Raw genomic sequence first — 25,984 nt, 5'->3', positions numbered from 1 at the left:
ATGGAAACTCTGTATTAAGTAAGCATATTTACTTGCAAGTAATTCTTGTCAAGAAAGATAGCAAGATTTGTATGTGACAGTAATTCTTAGATTAAAAAAATAGACCATATGATACTACTTAGTCTCTGTGCTTTCATTTGTTCTTTTTATAATGCTCAGAGTCTTCAAAATAACCTTACTTCACCTATGCTCACTGTGCTTTTTTTTCCTTCTCTTTACAGCAGTTCTGTGGTGTTCTTGGTCACACATTTATGGAGTTTCTGAAGGGCAGTGGAGACTACTGCCAGGCACAGCACGACCTCTATGCAGACAAGTGAACTGTAGAAATTCATTACTACTCCACCAAGAAGCCCCCCTAAGAGTGGTTGACCAGGATAAGAAGTATTGAATTGAAATTGGCAGAGCATTTAACAAAAGAATTCAGACCTGGATGGGGTAGACCTCAGTGCACTGCCTTTCTTTTGCCTCAGTATTACTGGATTGAAGAATTGCTGCTTCTTGTTAGGAGGTTCATTTCATTTCCCATTGCTCCCAACTTCATACTTCCAAGCACTGAGAATTTCAAGTGGAGTATAGTGAAGTAGACTTCAGTTTCTCTACATCACTTCTATATTAAAATTTTTTTGAATCCTTTCATAATCTTGTTGCATGTTTAACTAAATTAATATGGCCCGAATGAACCGCCCAGCTCCTGTGGAAATCACCTACAAGAACATGAGATTCCTAATCACACACAATCCAACCAATGCAACCTTAAACAAATTTATAGAGGTAAGGTCAGGACAGGATTCTTACTGGCATACTTTCTATTCCTGAACTATGTGTTTTATTAACAATTTCCTTCTTTACTAGTTGATGCAACTCTGGAACCTGTATGAAGAGCTACTGCGACTCTGCTTATATGTTGACTTTTTTTCAAATAGTCATGCCATGCTTTACAGAGCTATAAACAAATCTATTTAGATAGACTTTGGCCTTCATCAACACATATGTTTCAAAGTGAAATACAGAAATAATAACATTGTTACCAGTAAACAATTTTAGGACTGAAAGAAGGAAGAATTTGGCAGAGTTCTATAACAATGTGTAGAACAGTATTAAGATCTAATACTAAGTGGTAGGAACTTAAGTTTAGATTCATCTAAAGCAATATAACATTTCCTTGCCACTGTTGGAGTAGTGATTAAAAAGGAATAATTGTGTGCATTGTAGATCACAACCTTAGCAATAAAAATAGGATTGCAGCATTCATTCACTGTCTATATCCTTCTGATATTAGCAAAACATGGTTCTACTATAGCTTAAGAGAATCTGTTACAGGTGTCAACATATCTACTTGACTGAAATTTGACTCTGCATTTAGAGCTAGCTTTGCTAAAGCTACTTCAAGTATTTCAGTATATGCTGAAATCACATTTCCTGACTGAAGCCACGTTGCTTGGCATATATTTCTGTATCTGAATTTCCTATCTAAACCTTGCATCTAGTGTGTTTGAGGTAACAAGAGTACAGTTGGAGATGTGTGCATGCGTGTCAATACTAGTTTCCTGTGAAAGACAGGGGTCTGCTAGGTTTTGAGTTTGCAGTGCAGTCTCTCGGTAGCTGGATTTTAGGTGATACTACTATTATACCTCTATATTATATATGCATTCAGTGTAGGCTAATTTACAAGAAGCATGGGGAGTTAACCTTCACTTGATTATATACTCACAGCTGGATAAAGTATGCTTAGGTTACAGTTCAGTCATTACCTTAATAGTTAAAGCGTGAATGATAGGTCGTTTCAGGGAGATTAGAGTGATTGCCCCTCTTTTTCATTAATGAAGCTTAATAGCAAAATGGAAAGCTAAGATTGTCCTCTGGTTATGAAGACACAGAAGTTGGAATCCTTGATTGTCCTGTACTCCTAATTCTAACCAGTAAGAAGTGTTAGTAACAAATCTGTGGTTGTGAGGAGAGAGAGAGAAGGGGAAAACCTAAACCGCACTCAGAATGCTTTTAGTGAGGTATATAGCTTTGTAGGACACTGGTTCCTCAGAAAAAAAGAAAAGAAGCTATTGCAAATAGACTACTTACTTCATCAGTACTTAAATGTATCTGTTGAAGTCTGGTCCAAAACAGAGATTTCTCCTCAAGTCTGGGGATAGCTTCGTATTGCCAAAATTAAAAAAATAAATAAATAAATCTTCAGATGTGTTTGCAGAAGAGCTTAAAGGTATCTGGTATTAGCACACATAGTAGTGTGCAAGTATTTCATCTTTTGTATTCTTCACAAGGTGAAAAACATTTGTGTATCTCTACTGAAACTTTTGGAATCAGTTAATAAGCTAACCTATTGAGAAAATTGAATGGTACATGTAGTCGATTTACTGTAAAACAGTTCTTTTCACTTCTTAGGAACTTAAGAAGTATGGCGTTACCACAGTGGTAAGAGTGTGTGAAGCCACTTACGACACTGCTCCGGTGGAAAAAGAAGGCATTCAGGTTTTGGTAAGCAGTGTAGAAGCAGAGTAAAAAATACTCCCTTAGATACTACCTTAAGAACTTCACTTTCTTAATTCCATATTTCAGCAGCTGCTAAAAACAAAAGTTGTACAGACCTACTTTTTTCTGTCAGAAATTGAGCAAGAGCATCTGTTCAATGAAAAGTGGATGAAAGTATTATATTTCAAATACTGCTAAATGTAGACTTTTAGAAAGTTTGAGCGTTTTCCACTCTACTTCCTACTTTTTTTGGTATGCACACAAAAGTAAGGGTTCTCTCTTTTTTTTTTATTTTTTTCTTATGACATTTACATACCTATATAAGTGTTTTATTCTAGGATTGGCCCTTTGATGACGGTGCTCCACCATCCAACCAGATTGTTGATGATTGGCTAAACCTCCTTAAAGTTAAATTTCGTGAAGAGCCTGGTTGTTGTATTGCTGTACACTGTGTTGCTGGTCTTGGAAGGTGGGTGAAGCTTTAAGGTCTGTCAAATCACCATCCCTGGTCAGACTTGTTAAGATTTAGTATGAAAGTTTATTTGAGGCAAATGTACAACAGTCACAAGTCTAGTATTGGAATGACCTCCCATTTATAAGTTGATCAGCTGACAGGAATAGTATAATCTGTTGCTAAATAGAATTTGTCACAGCTGTCAAATAAAAACTACTGAATGAAGTATGCAAGTATATTACTCTACCAAGCATTTTGGTGGCAATTCCATTGATTTTAGTCATTACAGTCTTTTTTTTTTAAGTGACTCTTACCTTTACTTTTCTCTTCCCTCCCTATTTCAGCAATGTTGCCAGCTCCTTTGTAACAAAGGGATTGTTGCTATTATCCAAGAGCAAGTGAGGTGTGTTGGCCCATTAAGAGCAACTTTCACCCACTGGCTATTTGGAGAATGAGAAGAAATTCTCCAGAGTCCTAAAGCTCTATTTCTGTTTCTCAGTTCCATCATTGAACCTTGAAATTTATATGGATTACTCAACATTATTCTCTTAATGCTGCTATCCCTGTCTACTGCTGCTATCCTGAATACCCTTCCAGAAGTTGTGAGGGCATAATGCTTTTTCTGCTCCAGTTCTAGAATACCTGGAAGCTGTCCAAAGAGTAGTCACCATGTTTCAGTCATAGGTTTCATCATTTCCAACATAAAATAAAATGGAGGTGTCTGGTCTGCTGCTATCTGTAAGCTTGGCTTATCCACCATTTACATAATGGCTTCACACATAAGAGTTGACTGTAATGGTGAATGCCACCAAAACAAGTCCTCTTCTTTCTGCTGCTTAGAACAGAATTGAACAGCAGAATGCAGTGGTATCTGTCTGTTTTTCTCAAAACTTGGCACTCAAGTAGTTGAAAAGAACAAAGTACTTAGCTTTTTTTCATGTAAGTTTTGTCTTCATCCCTGAACCATTTTATTAAACTCATTACTAGATGCACAAGCTTTTTGCTGGAATGCAGTGGGTTTTTGCTTTGTTTTTGTCACAAATCATATTAACTGATTTGAGTTCGGTCAGTTCCAAGCTAAATATCAGTGTTCTGTCAGCTGAAGAATACTATGACAAGCAAAGATATACCTTAACCCCCTTTGGAGAGGAAACTGCATCTGTTTTAAAGATTTGCGACAGTGGTTTTGAGGACATACTAGTTTTTATTGGACCTAAACTCTCTTCTGATTTCTTCTTCGGGCTTTTTATTTCTAATGCGGGCCTTGTCTGAATAGAAACCCACATGCAGATATCTCCAAGGATGGAGACTCCACAACCTCTCTGGGCAACCTGTGCCAGTGCTCTGTCACCCTCAGAGTAAAAAAGTTTCCCTTATGTTCAGACGGACCTTCCTGTGTTTCAGTTGGTGCCCATTGCCTCTCGGCCTGTCGCTGGGCACCACTGAAGAGAGTCTGGCCCCATCTTCTTTGCACCCTCCCATCAGATACTTATGCACATTAATAAGATCCCCTCTCAATCTTATCTTCTCCAGGCTGAACAGTCCCGGCTCTCTCAGCCTCTCCTCATATGACAGATGCTCTAGTCCCTTTATCATCTAAGTAGCCCTCCACTGGACTCGCTCCAGTAGCTCCATGTCTCTCTTGTATTGGGGAGCCTGAGAACTGGACAGAGCACTCCAAACATGGCCTCACCAGGGCTGAGTAGAGGGGAGGGATCACCTCTCTTGATCTTCCTGTTGCAGCCCAGCAGACCATTGGCTGCCTTTGCCACAAGGGCACATTGCTTGTGGTCAGCTTGTCCACCAGGACTTCCAGGTCCTTCTGGAAGGAAGAAAAGGGAATTTTATTTCTGTTGTGTTTGCATATACCTAGAATCTGCTGAACATTAGCTCTGGTCAACCTTAGTTTTATTAAATACTTTTAAGGGAGGGGAGTAGCCATAAAAACGCTAGCATAATGGCTTAATTCATGTAGAAAAGCCTTGTATCTCTTTATCTGATGTCTCTTCCCTGAGGAAGAAGACCAGACAAAAGGACAGAAAAGACAACTGGGAAGGGTTTTTGTTGGTGGTGGGTTTTGTTTGTTTCTGAGACTGCACTGGCAAGTGCTAAACTGAAGGTATTTTCTTTTTCACCAGGGCTCCAGTCCTAGTTGCTCTTGCACTGATAGAATGTGGAATGAAGTATGAAGATGCAGTGCAGTTCATAAGGCAGTAAGTGTGACGCTAACATCAAGTTATTCCCAAAATGTAACACATTCACATCTACTTGGCCACTAGTAGGAGTTCTGAATGCCATGCTTGTTTGTTATCGTTTTATAGGAGATTTAGTACATCTTGTTTATCTAAGCTTTTAGCACACATAGTGCATACAGTCAGTGTTTTAGGACTTGGCCTGTGGGACAGGTACTCCCTGTTTCTGTGAAAACGCAGTAATTATTTGAGCAAGTTCTTTAAAAATCAAGCTTTCAGTTAGATTTGCAGGGTCTTCTTTCTTAATCACATGCACATATAAGAGACAAACACCTTTGAAACTTAGCTAACTTTGAAACTTTAGCTAGCTAAACTAATTCACTCATTCATACTTGTGAATCTTTTCCTCTTTAGTAGATCAAACTATGCTAGACTGTTTCTCCTGGCCTGTTCTGGTAGTCTACCTGGAAAATCTTTCCTTGGATTTTCTGGTAAATGTTTGCAAGTAGGATTAGACTAAAAATTTTAGCCTTAATGCCTGAAACTTGTAGGTTTCAACTATATTTTAAAGAAGTTGCACTTCACACAAACCATATTAAAATACTTTTTTTGCATAATTGCCAAGCCTTTAAGGAATTAAATTCTGTTTGCACATATCAGGCTTCCTACTTCTCACTATGTATACACCAGCCTGTTACATATTCCAAAAACTCAGCAAAAATTTACCCATCTTTCACAGGCTTATGGTCTGAGCAAAACTGAAAAAGCTCAATTTCTGTTAAATTTATTTTTTGAGTTGTAGTATTTATGTATTTTCTTAATAGTATACTATTCTTAATGATTATTTTAAGGGATTGAGTAACTCAATCTATTTTAAGGAAAAGACTTTCTCAAATCTGCTCTATAGTTTCCTTTTGAAGTTCCTTCTAAATATCAAATGTAAGTTCTTGGCTTGTGTATATGAGATGATAAAACAATTTAAAATGCCATGTACTCTTTTGAGCATGTAGTCCAGTGAGGTGTTTGTGAAAGTAAGCTACTACCTTCTTCTCTGGCACGTAAAATTTGCATTATATTTATTACCCTTGTTTTAGCTACAGCCTTGATTTAAAAAAAAAAAAAAAAAAAAAATCCATGAGGTGTTCATTATTTCACTATGTAGTAGATGAATATTCCATTAAAAATATTTTCCCTTCATTCAGGAAGCGACGTGGAGCCTTTAACAGCAAGCAACTTCTGTACTTGGAGAAATACCGCCCCAAGATGCGCCTGCGTTTTAAAGACTCCAATGGTCACCGAAATAATTGTTGCATACAGTAAAGCCCAACAGCCTATACTGCTTCTTTGGGATTAAAGGATGGAAACTAGAATTAAGCAGACTGCATGCCAAAGACATGGGTCTGATTTTTAAGTAGTAAAGGAAGCTTCCTTAGGAGTATTCAATAGGCTAAAAGCTTCGTAGAAATGCAACTTGTATGTTAAGATAAATATCCATCTGTTTGGAGAACCAGTAAATGTTTTTCTTGTACCCTGTTTCTAAACTGTCTCCTTGTTTGTAACTTACCAGTTCAAATATCCTTAATCATGCCATTGAGTCTTTCCATCTAGTTTCAACTACTAAAAATTGGGGTACTAAAATACGTCAATCTGTAGAGAGATTAGGTGCCAAAATACCCAGCATATCATCTATGTGTTTTTTCCTTGTAAACAAGCATAGTTCTGATGATTTAAGAACTACCAGCTTATCTGGACCTTACTATTTTTTCTACAGTTACTTCAATATTGAAGAATATGGCCTCTAAGATAGTCTTGTCTGCTCATTGTATGTTTTGTCTCCCACAATCACACTAGAATTACCAGGATTTGCACAGTCTTTGGTTTTTGTTTTTTCTTAAATACTATGAATTACAGCAACATTTTTTTTTTTTTCCCAGTGTCTGTACCTTTCTGTTATCTGAACCTCTCCATTTTACAAATCATTACTCTCTGGTTACTCATGTAGAAAATCTTTTTACATTGTACAGAAGCACACAAGTCTTTAATGTCTCCAGACAAAAAGCCTTACAGTAAAATTAATGTTGGCACTTCATGTGCAACTTAACAGAGGGCCTGAAAAGGTTGGGAGGGGCTATTTAATATTTCTAGTAAAATGTTGCCTTTGTCTTGTGCAGGAAGTATAGAATATGCCCTTTACTTTAGTAAATATTTTTTTAAAATGTAGAAATGCTTTGTTATTGTAGCTAAAAATTCTTAATCAGAAAATTTCTGAAAAATCTTGTAGTTTCTTTTACTGTACCTATTGAAAGTTGTTTACCAACTATTGCTTTGTTGAAAGTGTTTTTTTTTTTTCTTTTGTTTTTCCTCCTTGAGTTTCTGCTATGACTTGGGCAGACCTCTGTAATATTTTGTATGCCTTTCAAGCTGCGTAACTTAATATTTGGATACTTGATAATTTGTTTTATTATGTAATTGATAAAATGGTGATGTGTATTAATGTTAGTTCAACCATATATTTATACTGTCTTGGGAATGTGTGGTTATAGTTCTGTGGGAGAAATAATTTTGCCAGTGTTCACCAGCTTGTAAAATCTAGTGCGAGAGCTTAAACATCTAAATAAATAATGAAAATGCACTTACAAAGTTTGCTGAAACACTTTTCATGGCTTTCACTTCTTTTGTGTACTTTGTCGGCCATCTTAACGTGCCTAAATTCAGGATCTATCCAAGCTTTTTCCTTTTTTTTTTTTTTTTTTCCTTTTAATCTGGGCCTGAGTATCCCCCTTGCTGTAATGTTTGCTATTTGTTTTACTAATAGATAAATGTGGACGAAAATAAATAGTAGAAAATACAGTATTTCTTTATGGAGATTAACTTCCCCAGTACTAAGTTTACTAACTTTGTGCTCTTGAAGCTGCCTTTACATCTATACGGAAGATTATGCACATCGGTAAAACTTGGAGAATAAGTTGTATAAATAGCATTAGAATTTTATAAAGAATAGTGTGACACAGTGCTTCATTGTCAAGACTGAAGCTGTGCCCAAATAGATTCTATCCCAAAAATAACTTGACCTGAAACCTGTGCAAACTTGAGTTTTCAAAGAGTGATGACAGAACTTCTTGATGGGAACTGAAAGATTTTATTTGGTAACCAGCTGAGTTGCTCTTCTAATTAATGATCGTTACCCTAGGCATAGGTAGGATTAAACGTAGGATTAAAAGCCTAAAATTAAAAGTTCTGATTAAACGTATCTTGCATTTTTAAAAGGCCAGGTAGGATGCTACATACAAAAGAAGCTTCAGTGAAGGATCATTTTCAGAAGGGTATTTGTCTCATTAGGCGTCTTCATCACATAGAATTTCAACATGCTCTGAAACTGCATATCATTTAGTTTAGTCATGAGTTCTACAGAGTGGCATATAAATAACTTACCTGCTCTCATATAGCTGGTAAGTAGAGGTTAAACTCAGTTTAAGGATATTTAGAGAAATACTCTCTTGATGTTTGTTGTATCTTCAAGACTGTCACTTAATTTAGTAAACTTGCAGGGTGAGAAATTCTTGACGTCTGCTACTTTTGCTTCCCTGTTCTTCTCAGATTTCTGATTATTTGGAAATGTTTCACATCTGTTCAACTGTGGTTGTATCTTTACCATTCTAATCAACAGCCTTTTAAGTTAGGGGGCTTTTTCATGCTACAAAAGTGATTGAAGTATACTTTGATGAGGATGCCTGAATTAAGCAGTGAAGGTTCAGCTCCTTAATGTAAAAGTAAAATTGACAAATATAAAAAAAGGTTTAGGGGGGGACATAGCTGCTCTGAAACTGGGAATCAGATGCTTGTGGGGATCAAGTTTCACAGGGAGATGTGATACTAGAGCATATCTTCTGATTCATATAAAAGCTAATCTGTTCTTTTGTCCTTCTGTTGTATTTTGTCAGACTCAACTGAAGAAAACCTCATGCAATAAAACTGAGCTTATTATGCTTTCTGGGAAAAAAAGATAACGTTAAAACTTGCATTCACTGAGTAGAAGAATATTCACTTTTTACGGATGTCATTTCATTGCTATTCATCTGTTCTAGTGTCTTGCCTTCAGGGTAGCATCAGCCCTCTCAAGTGCCTTCTCAGACAGCCCCTTAGAGACTAGTATTTGCTAGGGCAAAAATAACACACGTGTGCACACACAGCCCTTGCCTTCTATATTTAAAATCATACTTAAGTAAATACATTACTTCAGTGATCTTTGAAAAGTTTTTACGTAACTGGCTATGTAGGGGTAGCAACTTGTAAAAATTGGCAAGGCTGTGTTCTGCAACCAGGTCATTTGGCTCAATATTCCTCCTATATGTACATGATGGTATGTTCATTTGGCTGGGGCCAAAGGCTTTTTGTTTTGCAATGAAGACCAGAGTCATGCATGCTTCTATTGTCAAGACAGACTGGACTTTGGGAGCAATTGCAAAGACAAACCCTCCAAAAGCACTGCAACCCAGCAGTCCAGGCTGATGTAAATTTTGTAAAAAAGATTCAAACTTGATTTCAAATCAAGTTAACAAAATTTGGTCATTTATTGAACTAGGTGGAATCAATTAAAAACAAAACAAAACAAAACAATAAAATGCCTGTGGGGATTTTACTTACTTGAAATCTTTTGTGCAATTTTATACATACAAATAGTTTGCTGTGTCTCAACAAGAGTTTTACAAGTAGGGAGGGCTGTGTTTAGGTGTTTAAGTGGTATGATACATCAGTGATAGTGATTTGGTCCTTGGAACTTGTCTAGAGACAAGATTTGGCTTGACTTCAGTCAAATTTGATAAACTGAGATACTTCTCAAGAGGAAAAACTTCATGTAATGAGTGTGTGTCTGTTTAAAGCAAAGATCAAATGAACTTCTGAACTGTTAACACATTTAACCATGAATCCCTAGGGAATGGAAAAATGTTTTTTCTCCTTTTGTTTAACTACTCGGTCAGATTATTAGGGACTAAAATGCTGACCAAACTCAAAATGAAGATAAGATAGCAGAAGGAAGTATGTAATGGGAGTTAGATAAAGTTCTATGTAATTTGTATGAATTTACAAATAGAAGTGAAAAAAGGCTCAAGTGGAAGTATTGCATCTTAACGGTAAAGCCTCATATGGAAGGCAGGCTCGCTACTCTTGTATCTGATTTTAGATGCTTAGAATGTGTATATAACTGCATTATTATCTGTTCCTGTGGACATGTTGTTACAGTGTTTAATTACATGATAGCACTTTCATAGACCCTGTTTCTACTAGACCCTGTTTCCTACTGTGGACTAAATGGCTTGGGTAAGTATGGTTTGTAAATGATACTGTTGTTTACAGAATTCCTCAGCATAAATTAAACTATATCTATAGGAAACACAGGGAGAAAATGGCAGCAGAAAATTGATGAGTTCTTTGTATTATTGTCATGTACTTCCTAAACGATGCTGGGGAAAGGTAGTCAAACCAGACATTCTGTAAGTGGGTATCCAAATTCAGGTGTACAGTTAATGTTAAATATGATTCTGTTGAATCTGTTTCTCAGAAGTGCACTTCTGAGGCGGGGCACGCGGGTCTTTGCCAACAGCTTGGCCAACCTGGTAAGGAGGGCTTTAAACTAGGAAAGATGGGGGAAGGGGAGAGTTATAGTGACAGGGTAGTTGGCAAAAGACTGCTCAAGTCAGGATGCCTCCAACAGGTGAATGCAGCCAAGGAAGTGTGCCTGGGATGTGGCTATGGAGGACCCTCTTGTATCCCTCCTGGGAAACCTGCATGCTCGATCACCTCCCTGAAATGCCTGTACACCAATGCACACAGCATGGGGAACAAACAGGAAGAACTAGAGATATGTGTGCGGTCGCAGGGCCATGATCTCATTGCCATTCCAGAGACACGGTGGGATAGCTCGCATGACTGGAGTGCTGTCATGGATGGCTTTTTAGGAAAGACAGGCCAGGAAAGCGAGGCAGTGGAGTTGCTCTTTATGTGAGAGAGCAACTGGAATGTATTGAGCTGTGCCTAGGGGTGGATGAAGAGCGAGTCGAGAGCTTATGGGTAAGGATCAAAGGGCAGGCTAGCATGGGTGACACTGTTGTGGGTGTTTACTACAGGCCACCTGATCAGGAGGAGGAAGTCGATGAGGCCTTCTACAGACAGCTGGAAGTAGCCTCACGATCCCAGGCCCTGGTTCTCATGGGGGACTTCAACCACCCCGATATCTGCTGGAAAGACAACACAGCTAGGCACAAACAGTCCTGGAGGTTCCTGCAGAGCATTGGTGACAACTTCTTGACACAGGTGGTGGAGAAGCCAACAAGGAGAGGTGTGCTGCTGGACCTCGTACTAACAAACAAAGAAGGACTGGTGGAAGATGTGAAGGTTGGGGGCTGCCTTGGCTGCAGTGACCATGAGATGGTGGAGTTCAGGATCCTGCGAGGAGGCAGCAGGGCACCAAGTAGGATCGCAACCCTGGACTTCAGGAGAGCAAACTTTGGCCTCTTCAGGGACCTACTTGGAGGAATCCCATGGGTGAGGGCCCTAGAAGGAAGGAGTGTTCAAGAGAGCTGGTTAATATTCAAACATCACTTCCTCCAGGCTCAAGAGCGGTGCATCCCTGTGAGTAGGAAGTCAAGCAAAGGAGGCAGGAGACCTGCATGGATGAGCAAGGAGCTCCTGGCAAAACTCAACCAGAAGAAGGAAGTATACAGAAAGTGGAAAGGGGGACAGGCCACTTGGGAGGAATATAGGAACGTTGTCAGAGTATGCAGGGATGCAACGAGGAAGGCTAAGGCCCGTTTGGAATTAAATCTGGCTAGAGATGTCAAGGACAGCAAGAAGGGCTTCTTCAAATGCATCAGTAGCAAGAGGAAGACTAGGGAAAATGTGGGCCCTTTGCTGAATGGGGTGGGTGCCCTGGTGACGAAGGATGCAGAGAAGGCAGAGTTACTGAATGCCGCCTTTGCTTCAGTCTTTACTGCTCAGGCCAGCCCTCAGGAACCCCAGACCCTGGAGGCAAGAGAGAAAGTCTGGAGAGAGGAAGACTTTCCCTTGGTGGAGGAGGAGTGGGTTAGAGATCATTTAAGCAAACTTGACACCCACAAATCCATGGGCCCTGATGGGATGCACCCACGAGTGCTGAGGGAGCTGGCGGACATTATTGCTAAGCCACTCTCCATCATCTTTGAAAGGTCATGGAGAACAGGAGAGGTGCCCGAGGACTGGAAGGAAGCCAATGTCACCCCAGTCTTCAAAAAGGGCAAGAAGGAGGACCCAGGGAACTACAGGCCAGTCAGCCTCACCTGCATCCCTGGAAAGGTGATGGAGCAGCTCATCCTGGAAGCCATCTCCACGCATGTGGAGGACAAGAAGGTGATGAGGAGCAGTCAGCATGGCTTCACCAAGGGGAAATCATGCCTAACCAATCTGATAGCCTTCCTCGATGGAATGACTGGCTGGGTAGATGAGGGGAGAGCAGTGGATGTTGTCTACCTTGACTTCAGCAAGGCTTTTGACACTGTCTCCCATAGCATCCTCATAGACAAGCTCAGGAAGTGTGGGTTAGATGAGTGGACAGTGAGGTGGCTTGAGAACTGGCTGAATGGCAGAGCTCAGAGGGTTGTGATCAGCGGCGCAGAGTCTAGTTGGAGGCCTGTAGCTAGCGGTGCCCCCCAGGGGTCAGTACTGGGTCCAGTCTTGTTCAACTTCTTCATCAGTGACCTGCATGAAGGGGCAGAGTGCACCCTCAGCAAGTCTGCTGATGATACAAAACTGGGAGGAGTGGCTGATACACCAGAGGGCTGTGCTGCCATTCAGAGAGACTTGGACAGGCTGGAGAGGTGGGCGGAGAGGAACCTCCTGAAGTTCAACAAAGGCAAGTGCAGGGTCCTGCACCTGGGGAGGAATAACCCCAGTCACCAGTACAGGTTGGGGGTTGACCTGCTGGAAAGCAGCTCTGCCGAGAAGGACCTGGGAGTGCTGGTGGACACCAAGTTAAGCATGAGGCAGCAATGTGCCCTTGTGGCCAAGAAGGCCAATGGTATCCTGGGGTGCATCAGGAAGAGTGTTGCCAGCAGGTGGAGGGAGGTGATCCTCCACCTCTACTCAGCCCTGGTGAGGCCACATCTGGAGTACTGCGTCCAGTTCTGGGCTCCCCAGTACAAGAGGGATGTGGCACTACTGGAGCAAGTCCAGCGAAGGGCTACAAAGATGATTAGGGGACTGGAGCATCTCTCCTATGAGGAAAGGCTGAGAGAGCTGGGCCTGTTTAGCCTGGAGAAGAGAAGGCTGAGAGGAGATCTTATCAATGTATACAAGTATCTGAAGGGAGGGTGTCGAGAGGATGGGGCCAGACTCTTTCCAGTGGTGCCCAGTGACAGGACGCGAGGCAACGGGCACAAACTGAAACACAGACAGTTCCATCTGAACATGAGGAAAAACTTTTTCACTGTGAGGGTGACAGAGCCCTGGAACAGGTTGCCCCGAGAGGTGGTGGAGTCTCCTTCTCTGGAGATATTCAAAATGTGCCTGGATGCAATCCTGTGCAATGTGCTCTAGGTGACCCTGCTTGAGCAGGGTGGTTGGACTAGATGATCTGCAGAGGTCCCTTCCAACCTCAGCGATTCTGTGATTCTGTGATTCTGTGATCAGAGTAATACATTTCAGCTGAAGTCATAAAAGCTGCTTAAATGTATATGGCATTATGTAATACATATTTCTCAATTTTCCAAAAGCATTTCAAGCTCATTGCTCAAAATTAGTTAATACTACTGATTGTTAATCTCCTTTATCCTCAGTTCTCCATGCATAAAACTCCATTAATTCCAGTCCTCACCTAACAAGTGTATTTGTGGAGATAAGTAGTGCTTCTGAAGTAACTAGATCCATAGTGTTTACTGTAGAAGAACCAGTAGGAAAATGTGTAATTCTGCATTAAGTACAAATTCAAAGTTAGATTTAGATCTTCTTTAACCCTAATAAAAATACTAAAGAGCTGCTCATGCATATAAGCATTGTTTATCCTTGCAAGTGAAATGTGAAATAAATGTGTAATTAGGTATTTATATTTGAGAGGGCCAGACTAAGGTTTCAACCTTACCTGTGTCATTTCTAAACTTGTGAATGCTTGACCATGCAGCATTAATACTGTTTTTCCAAGTTTTTTTAACTGCACATAACATAATTTAAGTAGCTACTGAGAGGTAGTATCCAAGACAATGTTTTAGAGTTGTTGGGGGTTTTACTGTATCATTAAGTAAGCATTTTCTGTAATTATGGAGGGGGTGTTATATAGGAAATCCTACAGCAATATTTGGGACAACATGTTTTTGTACATTTGTGTAATTTCTACTAGGATTATTATCACTGTAATAAAAAGAATAATAATAATTTGCAAATTTAAATCAAATCTTAAAACCAGATTGATATTATTTTTATTTGAGTAACTGGGAGGGACTGACTCATCTAAACAAATATGGACTTTCACAAGTCAGTAAAGGCTTCCTTTATAGCCGGAGGAAGGAAGTTTGCACTTCAGTTATGCAATTCGTCATATGGTAAAATAGATACCTAAAATAGGTTAGATGAAAAGCTCTCTAATTCTTTCCATAGTCAGTAAAGGGAGCACGGGACAGCAAATTCAGTCTACAATGTTGATATCTCCAGGTAGATGAAATCTCACCTAACTTGTCTCAAGTGAAGTATTTAAAAATGTCAGGTAAGAAGTTCTTTTAACATAAAACCTTTCTTTCAATGTGTAATAAACATATGTCAATAATTGTAACTTGATTTGATTTTTATTGATATGGATTTATGCAGGAAACCAAAGCAAGCAAGCCTGACATTATTTTCCTCTTGGTGCCATTACCTGCATGAATGCTATTAGTTTTGATAGATACTATTCTAATGTATTCTGTCCTCAATGCATTGATAATTAATTATCTCAATAACAGCACAAGTTACTTATCAGTGGAAAACATCTTTGTGAGGTAATAGTGGTTAAAGAGTGTCTGACAAGAAAAGATAAGGACAGCACCAGCAGATTGAGTTGCCTGCTTCTATTTCTGATTCAAATGAGAGCTCATTCAAAGTGTACCTGAAGATAACCAGATACCAGAGTGCTTCAATACATGGCAATGCTCAACATAGAAATACACAAACGGTAGATGACCTTTACTCTGTCAACACTACATGTAACCTGTGTCAGCATAACAAAGCCTAAATAAGTATATGAAAACTGTATTTTGTTGGGGAAAAAGATTGCTAGAATAAAAGTAAGTTTTTTACCCTCTCATTTTTCTTTTCTAGAGTAGCAGATCATGGTGATGTAATTAGAAATAAAAGTCAGAAAGCTTAAACAAATTCCACACTGGAACCACATTATTGCACTACCATTAGCAATTCATTACATTCAATTAACAATTGAATGTAAATGGTAACATTTTAGTATTAAAGTAAATAATGGTAATTTCTTTTGAAGACCATCTGCTCCTTAATATTTTTATCATAGGTTTTTAGATGTAACTTTCTAGATTTTTGTGACAGAAGACTGAAAACCCAGATAATTCGTCACAGCTTGATATATATATCAGCAGGGCTGGAATCTTGATTTCACCTGAGTGGTGGAGCAACAGCAGTAACAGATCCTTACCCTTCATGTAAATGTGCACATGAAGGAAGATTATTTTGTCAGTGAGTTTCACGGGTACTTGTTCAGAAGGTGGTAGAGGTCAAGTTCCATTGAGGCTTTGAAGGAGAAATAATTGAAGACAAACTTTTCTTCTCAATCCGTAGAGCCACAGGTGGGATACTGGTCTGAGTAGGAGGATGGTATCACTTCAGCATTGTCACATGATACAAGCTTCATTGGCCGATGCTAATAGGAGGCTACAGACTACTTAGTTTCCATTCTTCAGTTTTCCAGTAAATCTGGGTGTTGCAAGGTAGGAAATGCAAACACTGGACACACCCTTAACTTTTAAATTCAACAGTACATCAGCTTTCAGTTCATTCTAACAAAAGCAGATAAAGGCCATAGGGGCATGGCAGAACTGGAAAACTCTGAAAGGGTTCCCTTACGCTGTAAGTACAGTCCTCCCTTGGAGCCTGATATACAAGGGATTTTTTGCATCATCTCTCTCCCTCCTTCCCTCCAGGATGGGTTTCCCTACTCTCCTGTCCACTATTTTGCATGGCAGGCTTGCCACTGATCTAACAGGGAGTTCCTTGTAGGACCCTAGAGAGGACAGGTCCTCTCTAGGACTGCGTAGCCAGGAGCTATGCAGTCTCAATGCTCTCAGGCATTGCCTGATGGTAGTTATGACACAGACCTAATATTCTCACATGCTGCCTCTGCCCCACATGGAGCATCTCTGCCCCATGTCTTTATCCTATCCCTAGTCCTTCTATATTGTTCTCTCCAGTCAGGATTAATCTAGCTAATGGTCAGGCTTTGTTTCTAGGCAGCCACTTGGTGGCTTCTTTTAGACACCAATCAGGTAATTTTATAACATTCAGTCTCACTGTGCAGTTAAGGAGCCTATCCTCCTCAGGGAGGGTATGCAAGCTTCCCCGCACCTGTGCTTGATCCTGAACCTGATTCTTGACCTTGATTGACTCTTTTTACTTCTCCCATTCCCAGGCTTTTTCAGACATCTGATCTCAGTTAGCCATTTGGTGTGTAAGGCTTGTTTCATACCTTGAGATTCTTGACCTCCCAAGCCCTTGACTTCCTTATTTTGATCCTATTGTCCCTGCCCAGAAATTCTTGATCATTTCTATGTCACCTATCTATTTGTCTTCAAAATTCCCTTCTGGACTTTCTTCATTGGTAGGCAATTTTCTTCACTGGAAAAAAATTAAAAAGTACCATTCAGTTGTACTTGATGTTTACACTCCTGTTCCAGTTGTCTTCCCATGCCTCTAAAGTACTTCTGTTATTTTAAACTTAGATCTCAGTAAGTCCTGTTAAATATCAAGCCCTTCATGCTAGAAGTGGAAAAAGGGGGAAACTAGAAGGTTCTGAGCTAAATCCAGAAAGGGAATTAGAGGAGTGACATACATTATCTTTTGGTTTGAAGGAGTAGAGTGGTTCAAAATGATCCCATTTAGAGACAGAACATTTTAGGTTGGGCAAGACATAAGGAGGTCTTCTAGTCCAATCCCATGCTCAAAGCAGGGCCAACTTCCAAGTTAGATCAGGTTACTCAGGATCCTGTTCAGTCAAGCTTTGAATATCTCCAAGGATGGCTGATGGGATTCCTCAGCCTCTTCAGACACCTGGTGCTCCAGGGCATACTGGTGTTTCATGTTCAATTTGTCCACCAAAACCTCTGGGTCCTTTTCTGTAAAGCTGTTTTTTAGGCAGTTGACACCCAACCTGTACTGTTACAGCAGCTTTGCGTTACAGCTCTAGGACCTTGCAACAAAATAACATCTGCTGCCTTCCCCATCATCTGCTGAAGTAGTCAGCTCATCATAGGCTGTCAGATTGGTCGGGTACAGCTTGAAATCATTAAGTCCAAGCTCAGTAACCTTCTTTTTCATGTGCTTGGAAATGGCTTCTAGGAGTATTTGTTCCATAACTTTCCTGGGGAAGGAGATGAGGCTGACTAGTCTGTACCTCCCTGGATTCTCTTTCTTGCTTTTCTTGAAGGTGGCCATGATGTTTTCCTTTGTCCAGTCATCAGGAACCTCCCCAATCACCATGATGTTTCAAAGATGAAAGAACAGCCTCACAACAACATCAGCCAGCACCAACAGTACTCTTGCATGCATCCTATTTGGTTGCATGGACAATATGTCCAATTCGCTTAACTGCTCCTAAACTTCATCTTTCTCTATTTCTCTATTGTGCCCAGACTCTGCTGTTAATATGACGACTGGCACCTGCTAATAAGTCTTGATGTGGGGGAGGATAATGATCTTATCTTAAACTTGGTGGAAAAAAGGAGGGTAAAGGAGAATAGATTAACAGTTCCTATACTACATAAAGCAAGAAAAGGTGGGTAGCAAAGAGAAAAAAAGCAGTATCAAAATCAGACATATTCTTTCATAAAAAGAGGAATGTTTTCAGTACAGGACTGGAATATTTTAGAAGACTTCATAAGATTTAAGAATTAGCTGATAGTGATAGCAATGGGGTGTAGAAAGACTGTCTTTTAACAACAGTCTTCTCTTTGATGTTTCTCTGTTTATTGGCTATTACTGCTCTGCATTTGAAAATGAATTGAAATGGTAAAAATAATTCTTAGTACAACTATACTTAGGAAAGATGTCAAGAACCAACAGTTTTGCTAAGAATACTGGTTCCTGATAGCTTACACCTGACAGGCTTCAAATTAGTTAACTCTGGAGCTTTTTGAAGTATTGATGTTGATATTGGCAAATTCTGGGTATACTGAAGAGGTAGTCTGGGAAAAATCATGGCAAATGGGGTATGAAATGCAGTTGTCTAATTATTAAAAGGTGATGATGTAATATTTATGACTTTGCAGAAAACAGATACTTAGCAGAAAAAAAATAGTGTTGAAAGTTTAGTAGATAAAAGCAACTGCTGCTGTAGTATACTATAGTTTCTTTTAGAGGTCTGCACTGCATGATATTCTAAAAAGCTAAGCATTTTACAAAGCAAGTCCAACACAGATTAACTGGGTTTTAAAATGATTTAAATCAAGTATCTTGAGATAATTAAAATAGACATACCAGCCAAAAAAGATGTTCTTGGGAGAGCTTGCCCAAATAGTTCCTGGCCTATTGCTATAACATATCTGTTTTTGATTGAGAGGAAAATATTATCCTGGAGCATGGGAGAATACTTGTTAGTCTGCTATGATATCTGCTAACTTCTCTATTCAGTTACACCTATTGAGGAATCCAGCTCCTTTCTACATTTTGACAGTTGCAGAAACAGTAATTAACACTCAAAAGCAAGCTATGTTTAAGACCAGTAGGAAATTTGACTATGTATAGCACATTTTCAAAGGTATTGTTTAGAAAAAAGAATGGAAGGGCAGAAGAAGGCTGTAAGAGAAATCAGTCAGGAAACTCTTGGAAAGAGTAGTGGCTGAAAAAGCACTTGGAACGGTAAGCAAAGAAACTGCCTTCTGCTGTTGATTTTTCTCGTGTTTAGGGCAGTAGGGCTCTGCATTTTTTCCTTGAAAATAAACAAGTAGCTTTCCAATGGAAAAACTCGCAAGATTTGGAACATTACCAAGCATCTCATGTGAGAAGGGATGACATGATAAAAATATTGCTAGGAAAGATAGCAGATGGTGCAGCTGGAATTGTGTGTAGCTGATCTGTCATTATACACAAAATTATCTGCAGTGACTGATAAACTGTCCTTGGTGGTGGTGGTGATGTATTTGTTTGGGGGTTTGGTTTGTTTTTGTTTTTGATATTAAATACAACCACAGAGTAGACACTATAGATAGGAAAGGTCACTAGATATGACAGGCCATTGTGACTCTAAAGAGACTGGCACAATGTGGGTCATAGCAGAAAAGAAGTATATGAAATCTGTTACACTGAGATGGGTCAAATGAGTTATGTGACTTTTGAAAGTGTAAAGAAAGGACTGAATAGGGCAATGAACAATAATGAGATTATTAGTAATGCTTTGTCTGGCGCTTGTGTCAAAAGTAATGAGATCAAAAGGGCTGAATGCTGGAAAATGTGTGCGATGCAGTGGGATGCAAATGCACTAAACTGAATTTCACTTCAGACCATGATTTCATTTCTTTGTGTAATCTCAAGTATATATCAGGGGTTTAGTGCCTTGTTGAAAGACTGTGACTGAAAAGCCTTTGGAGAAATTAGTACCATTAACCCAGTAGCTCAGTTCTGTGCGACTATAAGAAGACAATAATTTTACCTAGGGAAAGAGAGGGAATTTCTGAGCTGGAGAAGCAGAGGGACAAAATGGGGGGGGGGGGGAGAGAGAAGGTGATTTGCATAAAGGTGATTTATGAAAGATTGAGAGGATATTTTTTATCAAAACAGTAAGAAAAGTTTGAGCGGGTTAAAAAGCGTGTGCTCTGCAACAGAGGTGTTACTGTCGTGTTGCAACTAAAGTATCTGTGTAGGGTTGAAAATGCACAATGTTACAATACTGTAGCTTTAAAGCCACCACCCCTCTTAATGTGATGGTAGCAACAGAAATATTTAATCTATTTCAGCCTTTCTGGCACCAAAGAAAACCTTAAGTCTAAAACAGAACTGAAAAAGGAGGCAAAGGAAAAAATACCCATTTTAACTTCCTCACCTTTCTGTTATTCTCTTTGTCCTGACATTGTAAAATGTTTGCATTTGGTTATAGAATACTATATAAAGGCAGTATAAATATATTCAGAGGATAATTATAATTTTGATCTTTAGAAATGACGTTAAAAATCTGTTTTCCTTTTCAGGGTGTATTCAGTTTGAAATTTAGTATATGCAATAAAGACCCAGTATTGAATTTTAATATCAGGCTAAAAGAAGAGAAAAAAAAAAAAAAAAAAAGATGTTGCATTTAACTAATGTTGTAATGCAAACTATAAAAGGGTGATCTCTGTCCAGGGTGTTTTTCTTAGGCAGCATTCTGCAAAGACTAAGTCACTTCAGGACCTGATGGTCAGATAAAATGACATCATAGAAGGTCCTTTGATGTGAATTTGTGTGACTACATACCATAGGTCCCTATGGGTGTGCATGGAGAAACAGTGAATGCCACGTTACGCCAGTGTAGCCGAGCGTCACCTTCGGTCGGCTCCCCGGCGTAGCGCGCGCCCCGTCCTCGATTTACACGTGCTTCCAGGGTCACTAGGACGCCGATTCCGGCAACAGAACCCGCGCGGGCTCTGCCCCCTCGCCTCGCGCCCCTTCGCTTCTCGGGTGCCTCCGCATCACCCCGCGGGCGACCCACAGCCCGGGCCTGCACGGGTCGTTCCTCCCCTCGGCAGAGCAGAGCAGGGGGCAGAGCAGGCACCTATTCCTGACTGTGTCTTTGTCCTTTTTAATGCAACGCGATAGAACCGCACCCGATGTGCCAAAGGCGAGCGCTTTTGAGAGCGAGTCGTAGATTTTTAAACCATTGCACGCAGACCTGCCGCCCGCCCTCGCTCCTGCGGGTTGCGGGCACTTGGCAGCGGCCAGGCAGCGCCTGCGCCGCGCGGGGGAGAAGCCGCCGCCCGCCGGGCCACGCTCAGCCCCGCAGGTCCGGAAGGCCCCTCGGAGCAGCGCACGGAGCTTTCCGCGGGAGCGGCTCCGCCGAGGCGGCGGGCGCCCCTCACCGGGCGGCGCGGCGGCCCGCCCGGCCGCCCCCTCCCAGGCGCCTGCGCACTGGCGCGCCCGCCTCCCAGTAAACAGCGCCGTCACGTGAGCGGCCGGGCCCGGCGCGGCGCCGCTCGCCTCACGCCTCACGCCGCGGGGGCGCGCCTGGGGGAGCGGGCACGCGGCGGTTGGCACCGCAGCCGAGCCAGGCCGGGTCGAGGCGAACCGAGGCGGGCGGGACCAGCTGGGGCCGGGGGAGGGGGGAGCCCGCGCGCACCCCCCGCTCCGGCAGGCCGCGCGCGCCGCCCTCTCCGCCTTCGGCGCGGCCGCCGCGTCCTTCCTCCTCGGCCCTGGGCAGCGCTGGGCGGCGGAGCAGGGTGAGTTACCGCCGCCGGGTGCGGGCGCGGCGGGTGGCGGGGGCCCGGCGCGCTGCGGGGCCTCGCCTGCCTCCGCCGGGGGCGCGGCGGGCGGTTGGGCCTGCCGCGGCGGCGGGGCCGGGCCTGGCCGGCCTGGCCTGGCGGCGGGGCCCAGCGCGGCCGCCGGGCCCGGGCGGGACGCGGCCTGCTTCCGCCGCGCAGAGGGGCCGCGGCGCCGCCGGCCGGCCGGCCGGGCCGGGCGCGAGGGCGGCGGCCTCCCCGCAGGGGCGGCCCGTGGTGCGGGGCCCGGGCGGCGCTGCCGGCCGAGACCCGGCGGCGCCGGCGCTGACCTTGCGCAGGCTCCTGCCGCCGCCGGCCGGGGCCCGGGCGCGGTGCCCGCCGCCGCCCCTCGCCCCGCCGCCGCCTGGCGTGCGCCCTGCCCCCGGCACCCTGCTTGCTGGAGCTGCCCTGCTTTCCAGCACCGCCGTCACCGCCCCGTGCGAAGTCTCGCTGGAGCCCGCCCTCCTCGCGGTGCTCGTCCGCTCCCGGCTCTGCCCCATGCCCTGCTGCCTCCTTGCCCCATACAAACCTGACGGAGAAAATTCCATTTAGACCCTGCTGTGCTTCCTGCTATTGGTCTGACCTGCTCGGGCTCCTCCTCTCGTCCCTCAAACTTAGCATCATCAACAATTTCTCTGTTTAACTCTTGTGTATAGTACCTACAGCAGGAAGTATGGGAGGGAATATGGTCATCTGTGGTACTCGTGGGATTCTGTGGCCCAGCGCTATTTCCAGATTCTGTTCTTGGCTGCATTGCTCTTTCTGAGGCAATGTGTCCACACGCACGCTCGCTCGCTACTACAATGTAAGCGGTCAATACCTGTGAGGTTTTAGAAGAGCCATCTCTCCTGTGAAAACAGGTGTGCTTTATATGGTTTGCGCAGTGGAGACCTATTATAGTCATGGAGTGAGGGACTGGAAGAAGAACACTCCACACGTGTTGCTAGAAATAGCTGCAGAATGAAGCATAAGACTGGGGAAGGGAAGACAGGAACACGGGATGACAAGTCTAGCATACAAGTTCTAGTCGTGAACAGCCTTTTATGTGACCATTATGTAAATTTTATACATCTGCTTTTTAAAAGTTAGTACAAACACCACTGATCTGTGGAATTATTGTAGGGCTGAGTAAAGGATGGTAAACATACGGCTTTTCTTTAACACCACTAACTCACAGTTTATTTCACTTAATAAATTCATTGGTTAAGGCTTGGGAAACATTGTATAAGGAAGATCTTGAAGTCTTGTGGATTTTTTTTGTTTGTTTGTTTTTTCATGGAATAATTTAACTTTGAGTGATCTTTACGTTTAGTGTATAAATCCTAATAAAACTATTACTTAGCTCTCTGTTTTATTGAGAAGCTTCTACTTTTAATTTCTGTACAGTTAACTTTAAAGATTATCTAAGTAGGAAGTTCTGAACGCTTTTTTTTTTTTTCCAGCAGTCATTGCCTGTAATTGAGTCACTCAGTTGAAGAGACCCTGAAGTCTCCTTGTTTTATATGCATGGTTTATTTGCAAACCCTCGTGAATTTCAAGCAGCTGAAAGGGTACCTAACTCCAGACCATGTTGGCTAGATCTTATTCAATAGAGTTATCACAGGGTTTAGTTAGTTATTCAGTTAAGGTGATTTTAAGAAAGCAAAAGCTCTGAAAAGTCTAGAATTATTATCTACCATGTTTTTACCAATACCCCTTTTTAGAAGGCTTGGCTCTACCTCATGGAGGTACTAGTCATGTTGTACATAAAGAGTAGACTAACAAAGAGCTCACCAATGTATGCTGTGCAAAAATATTTTAGCTGTTCTTTTAATGGAAGCCTGTAATTTCTTAAAATTAATTTTGCCTGTTCAGCTTATAAATATTGTTAAATCCAAGCCTTAAAAATGCAAAGGGGAGATAAATTATTTATAGGATATAATGAACTTTCATTATCTTGCATCTTATGTCAGAAACTTTTTTATGGGAAAGGGAATATTTTGAAAGATAATATTATGAATTAACGACGATAATGTCCCATGAGCTGGGTATGAGCATGCATTATATAACAGCAAGAAAATGAAAAATGCAGACAACTTGCGACATCCATCAAAGTGGTGCTGTTATAGCCGTATAGATGGTATATTGCTCTTGCAGACCTCACTAAGCTTTACCATTAAGCATCTAAGTACTTCTGAAAAATCTCATTCTAATGTGTTTCCACATGAATCCTTATCAGAGATACACTGGCAAATTCAGAGAGTCTTAAAAATGAAATTATTCCATCTGGAAGGACTGACAAATAATTAGTGGGACCTATTACATGACTTAATGTTTATAGTACGTTCAAACTGAAAATACTTAAAGCAATTCTTGAGGAATTTGAGGGAGGAAAGAGTTGTAGAGCATAGCAGTAGGGATACAAATGGAAAAAATAATCTTTCCTTCCCTTTTTTTTCTTTTTTTTTCTTTTTTTTTTCAAGGGAATGTCTCCTGTTAGTGAGCTTAAGTGCAAAATCTAGAGGTATATGTAGTAATGGAAAGATTAAAAAAAAAAAAAAAAGTAAAATCTTTGATTGCTCCTAGTTTTTGTGAGATCCAACAGTATTCATTGATGGAACAGTCCAGCAAAGGAAAACAGTCTGTTTTACAAAACAAATTTGAAGGATATACAATGTAAAGTCACTTTCATGACAGGACTTCTAGTGCAACATTTTGTGTCTCTTCTAGCTGCAAAATGAGGTCAGGAAATATATTTTATTGAGGATAGGTAGTAGTAGGGGGTTACTCTCCTCAAAAGAGAAGAGCTACTAATTTGATGTTGTATGGTTTGCTAATTTGATTTTGTATGATTAAGAAAATACTTCTTTCTGTCTTCTGTATGCATTTCTTTGTCTTTTATTTTAGCCCTTTGTTTAAAATTTCCTTTTTCTTCCCGCTTACTGAAATGAGGTACCGTTCTTGTTGGTGAATGGAATTCTTTTGGGTAGTGTTGTGTATTAAAGAAAATACCTTGAGCTGTCTGCCTGTCTTCTGAGCACTCTGGTAGAAACTGGTAAGGGATTTTCTGCATGTCAGTGAGGGGAAGCAGCATGCATCTTCAGCAGATCATAGAAAGATTTCTGGATGTGGTAATTGTTTGATGTGTCAGACTATTGAGATTTCAATAGCAGAGTGATAAAGGTAAGATTTAGGTAGATTGGTCTTTGAAGACTGTAGGGTAAGGGGAAGACGATAGAAGTAGTCCAGTAGAGTTGATTAAGAATGGATTAAATAGATTTACATTTCTGTTTTTTTTTTTTTTTTGTGACAAAGCTTTGTTATTAGTGTCACTAAAACTTAGATATGTAATTTTAAATAAGGGATTAATTGAACAGGTGGCATATAGATACTTGCTGGTTGATGTTCTTGGCATGTAACTTTGCCAGTGTAGCTGGACCTTATTTAAAGCAAAATTGATGTTTCAGATAAATCTTTTGAGTACATGCTGCTGTTACATAGGTCTTTAGTGCCGTGTTTGAAGAAAGGTTCGTGAACTAGAAAGGGATCAAATTCAGTTATACTTAAAGGCCAAAGCTCAGCAAGCCATGTTACTTTCACGGTTTGTATCTCTTTTTGAGACAGGACACTGAAATTTTCTTTCACAATTCTGAACACCTTCTTTGGTTATATTACAGTTCAGATGCCCATAAATCAAATTGCTTGTCCTGTCAAGAATGTTTTGTCAGCAAATTTATTCCTCAAAGACAGCTCCAGATTATGGATTTGAGACAATGTGAAGAAGAGTAGAAAGCACATTGGTGTGAGAGTTGAGAAATCTCAGTTTTGTTAGCAACTGTGCCACTGATACGCTGTCTGGTATTGAGAATCACATTTTTTCTTTTTTTGTACCATGATCTGTTTACACTGTAAACTCTGTTGGCTAGAATCTGTGATAGTACAGAGGAATTGGATCTCAGTTGCGGCTTTTGATGCTGTAATATCCATAAACATTGTAAGTGTAAGTAGAGCTTCTTACACTTAAAAACACGAACACATGGCAATTTAGCATTAATTTTAAATTATGTGTTTTATGACATCAAAATGTAAGGTTTTATATGCAAGGAAAGAGGAGAATGATAATAAGACTTACCTGTGCTCACTGTCAGCACTTTGAAGCAGTGTTAATTGGTAGGTGGGTTGTCAGTGTCAAGATA

General features: G+C 41.1%; 2 protein-coding genes across 5 annotated transcripts in view; both read left to right on the top strand.

Moving 5' to 3' along the window:
* Nucleotides 1-318: 318 nt before the first annotated feature.
* PTP4A1 (protein tyrosine phosphatase 4A1) lies at nucleotides 319-7,781 on the top strand. 2 transcript variants are annotated; one of them, XM_067294138.1, is made up of 5 exons: nucleotides 319-771; nucleotides 2,398-2,490; nucleotides 2,823-2,953; nucleotides 5,077-5,151; nucleotides 6,333-7,781. In XM_067294138.1, exons 1-5 carry the CDS (start codon nucleotides 667-669, stop codon nucleotides 6,448-6,450), a joined length of 522 nt encoding a protein of 173 aa, XP_067150239.1. In that variant the 5' UTR covers nucleotides 319-666; the 3' UTR covers nucleotides 6,451-7,781. The 2 variants fall into 2 exon arrangements, with proteins under 2 accessions (XP_067150239.1, XP_067150240.1); XM_067294139.1 differs by lacking the exon at nucleotides 2,398-2,490.
* Nucleotides 7,782-21,609: 13,828 nt separating this feature from the next.
* The window catches only part of PHF3 (PHD finger protein 3), a 57,170-nt gene continuing 52,795 nt past the window's right edge, over nucleotides 21,610-25,984 (top strand). For 2 of the 3 annotated variants that reach the window (XM_067294137.1, XM_067294136.1), the window contains exon 1: nucleotides 21,611-21,770. The gene's annotated coding sequence lies outside the window, so the exon portion shown is untranslated. Of the gene's footprint in view, nucleotides 21,771-25,984 lie in introns of all 3 variants that reach the window. The other variant, XM_067294134.1, reaches the window with a different exon arrangement.

The sequence above is a fragment of the Apteryx mantelli genome, chromosome 3 (assembly GCF_036417845.1).
Source record: "Apteryx mantelli isolate bAptMan1 chromosome 3, bAptMan1.hap1, whole genome shotgun sequence".
Lineage (NCBI taxonomy): Eukaryota > Metazoa > Chordata > Aves > Apterygiformes > Apterygidae > Apteryx > Apteryx mantelli.
The sequence above is the reverse complement of the archived record's forward strand: the minus strand, read 5'-3'. Positions and strand labels throughout refer to the sequence as shown.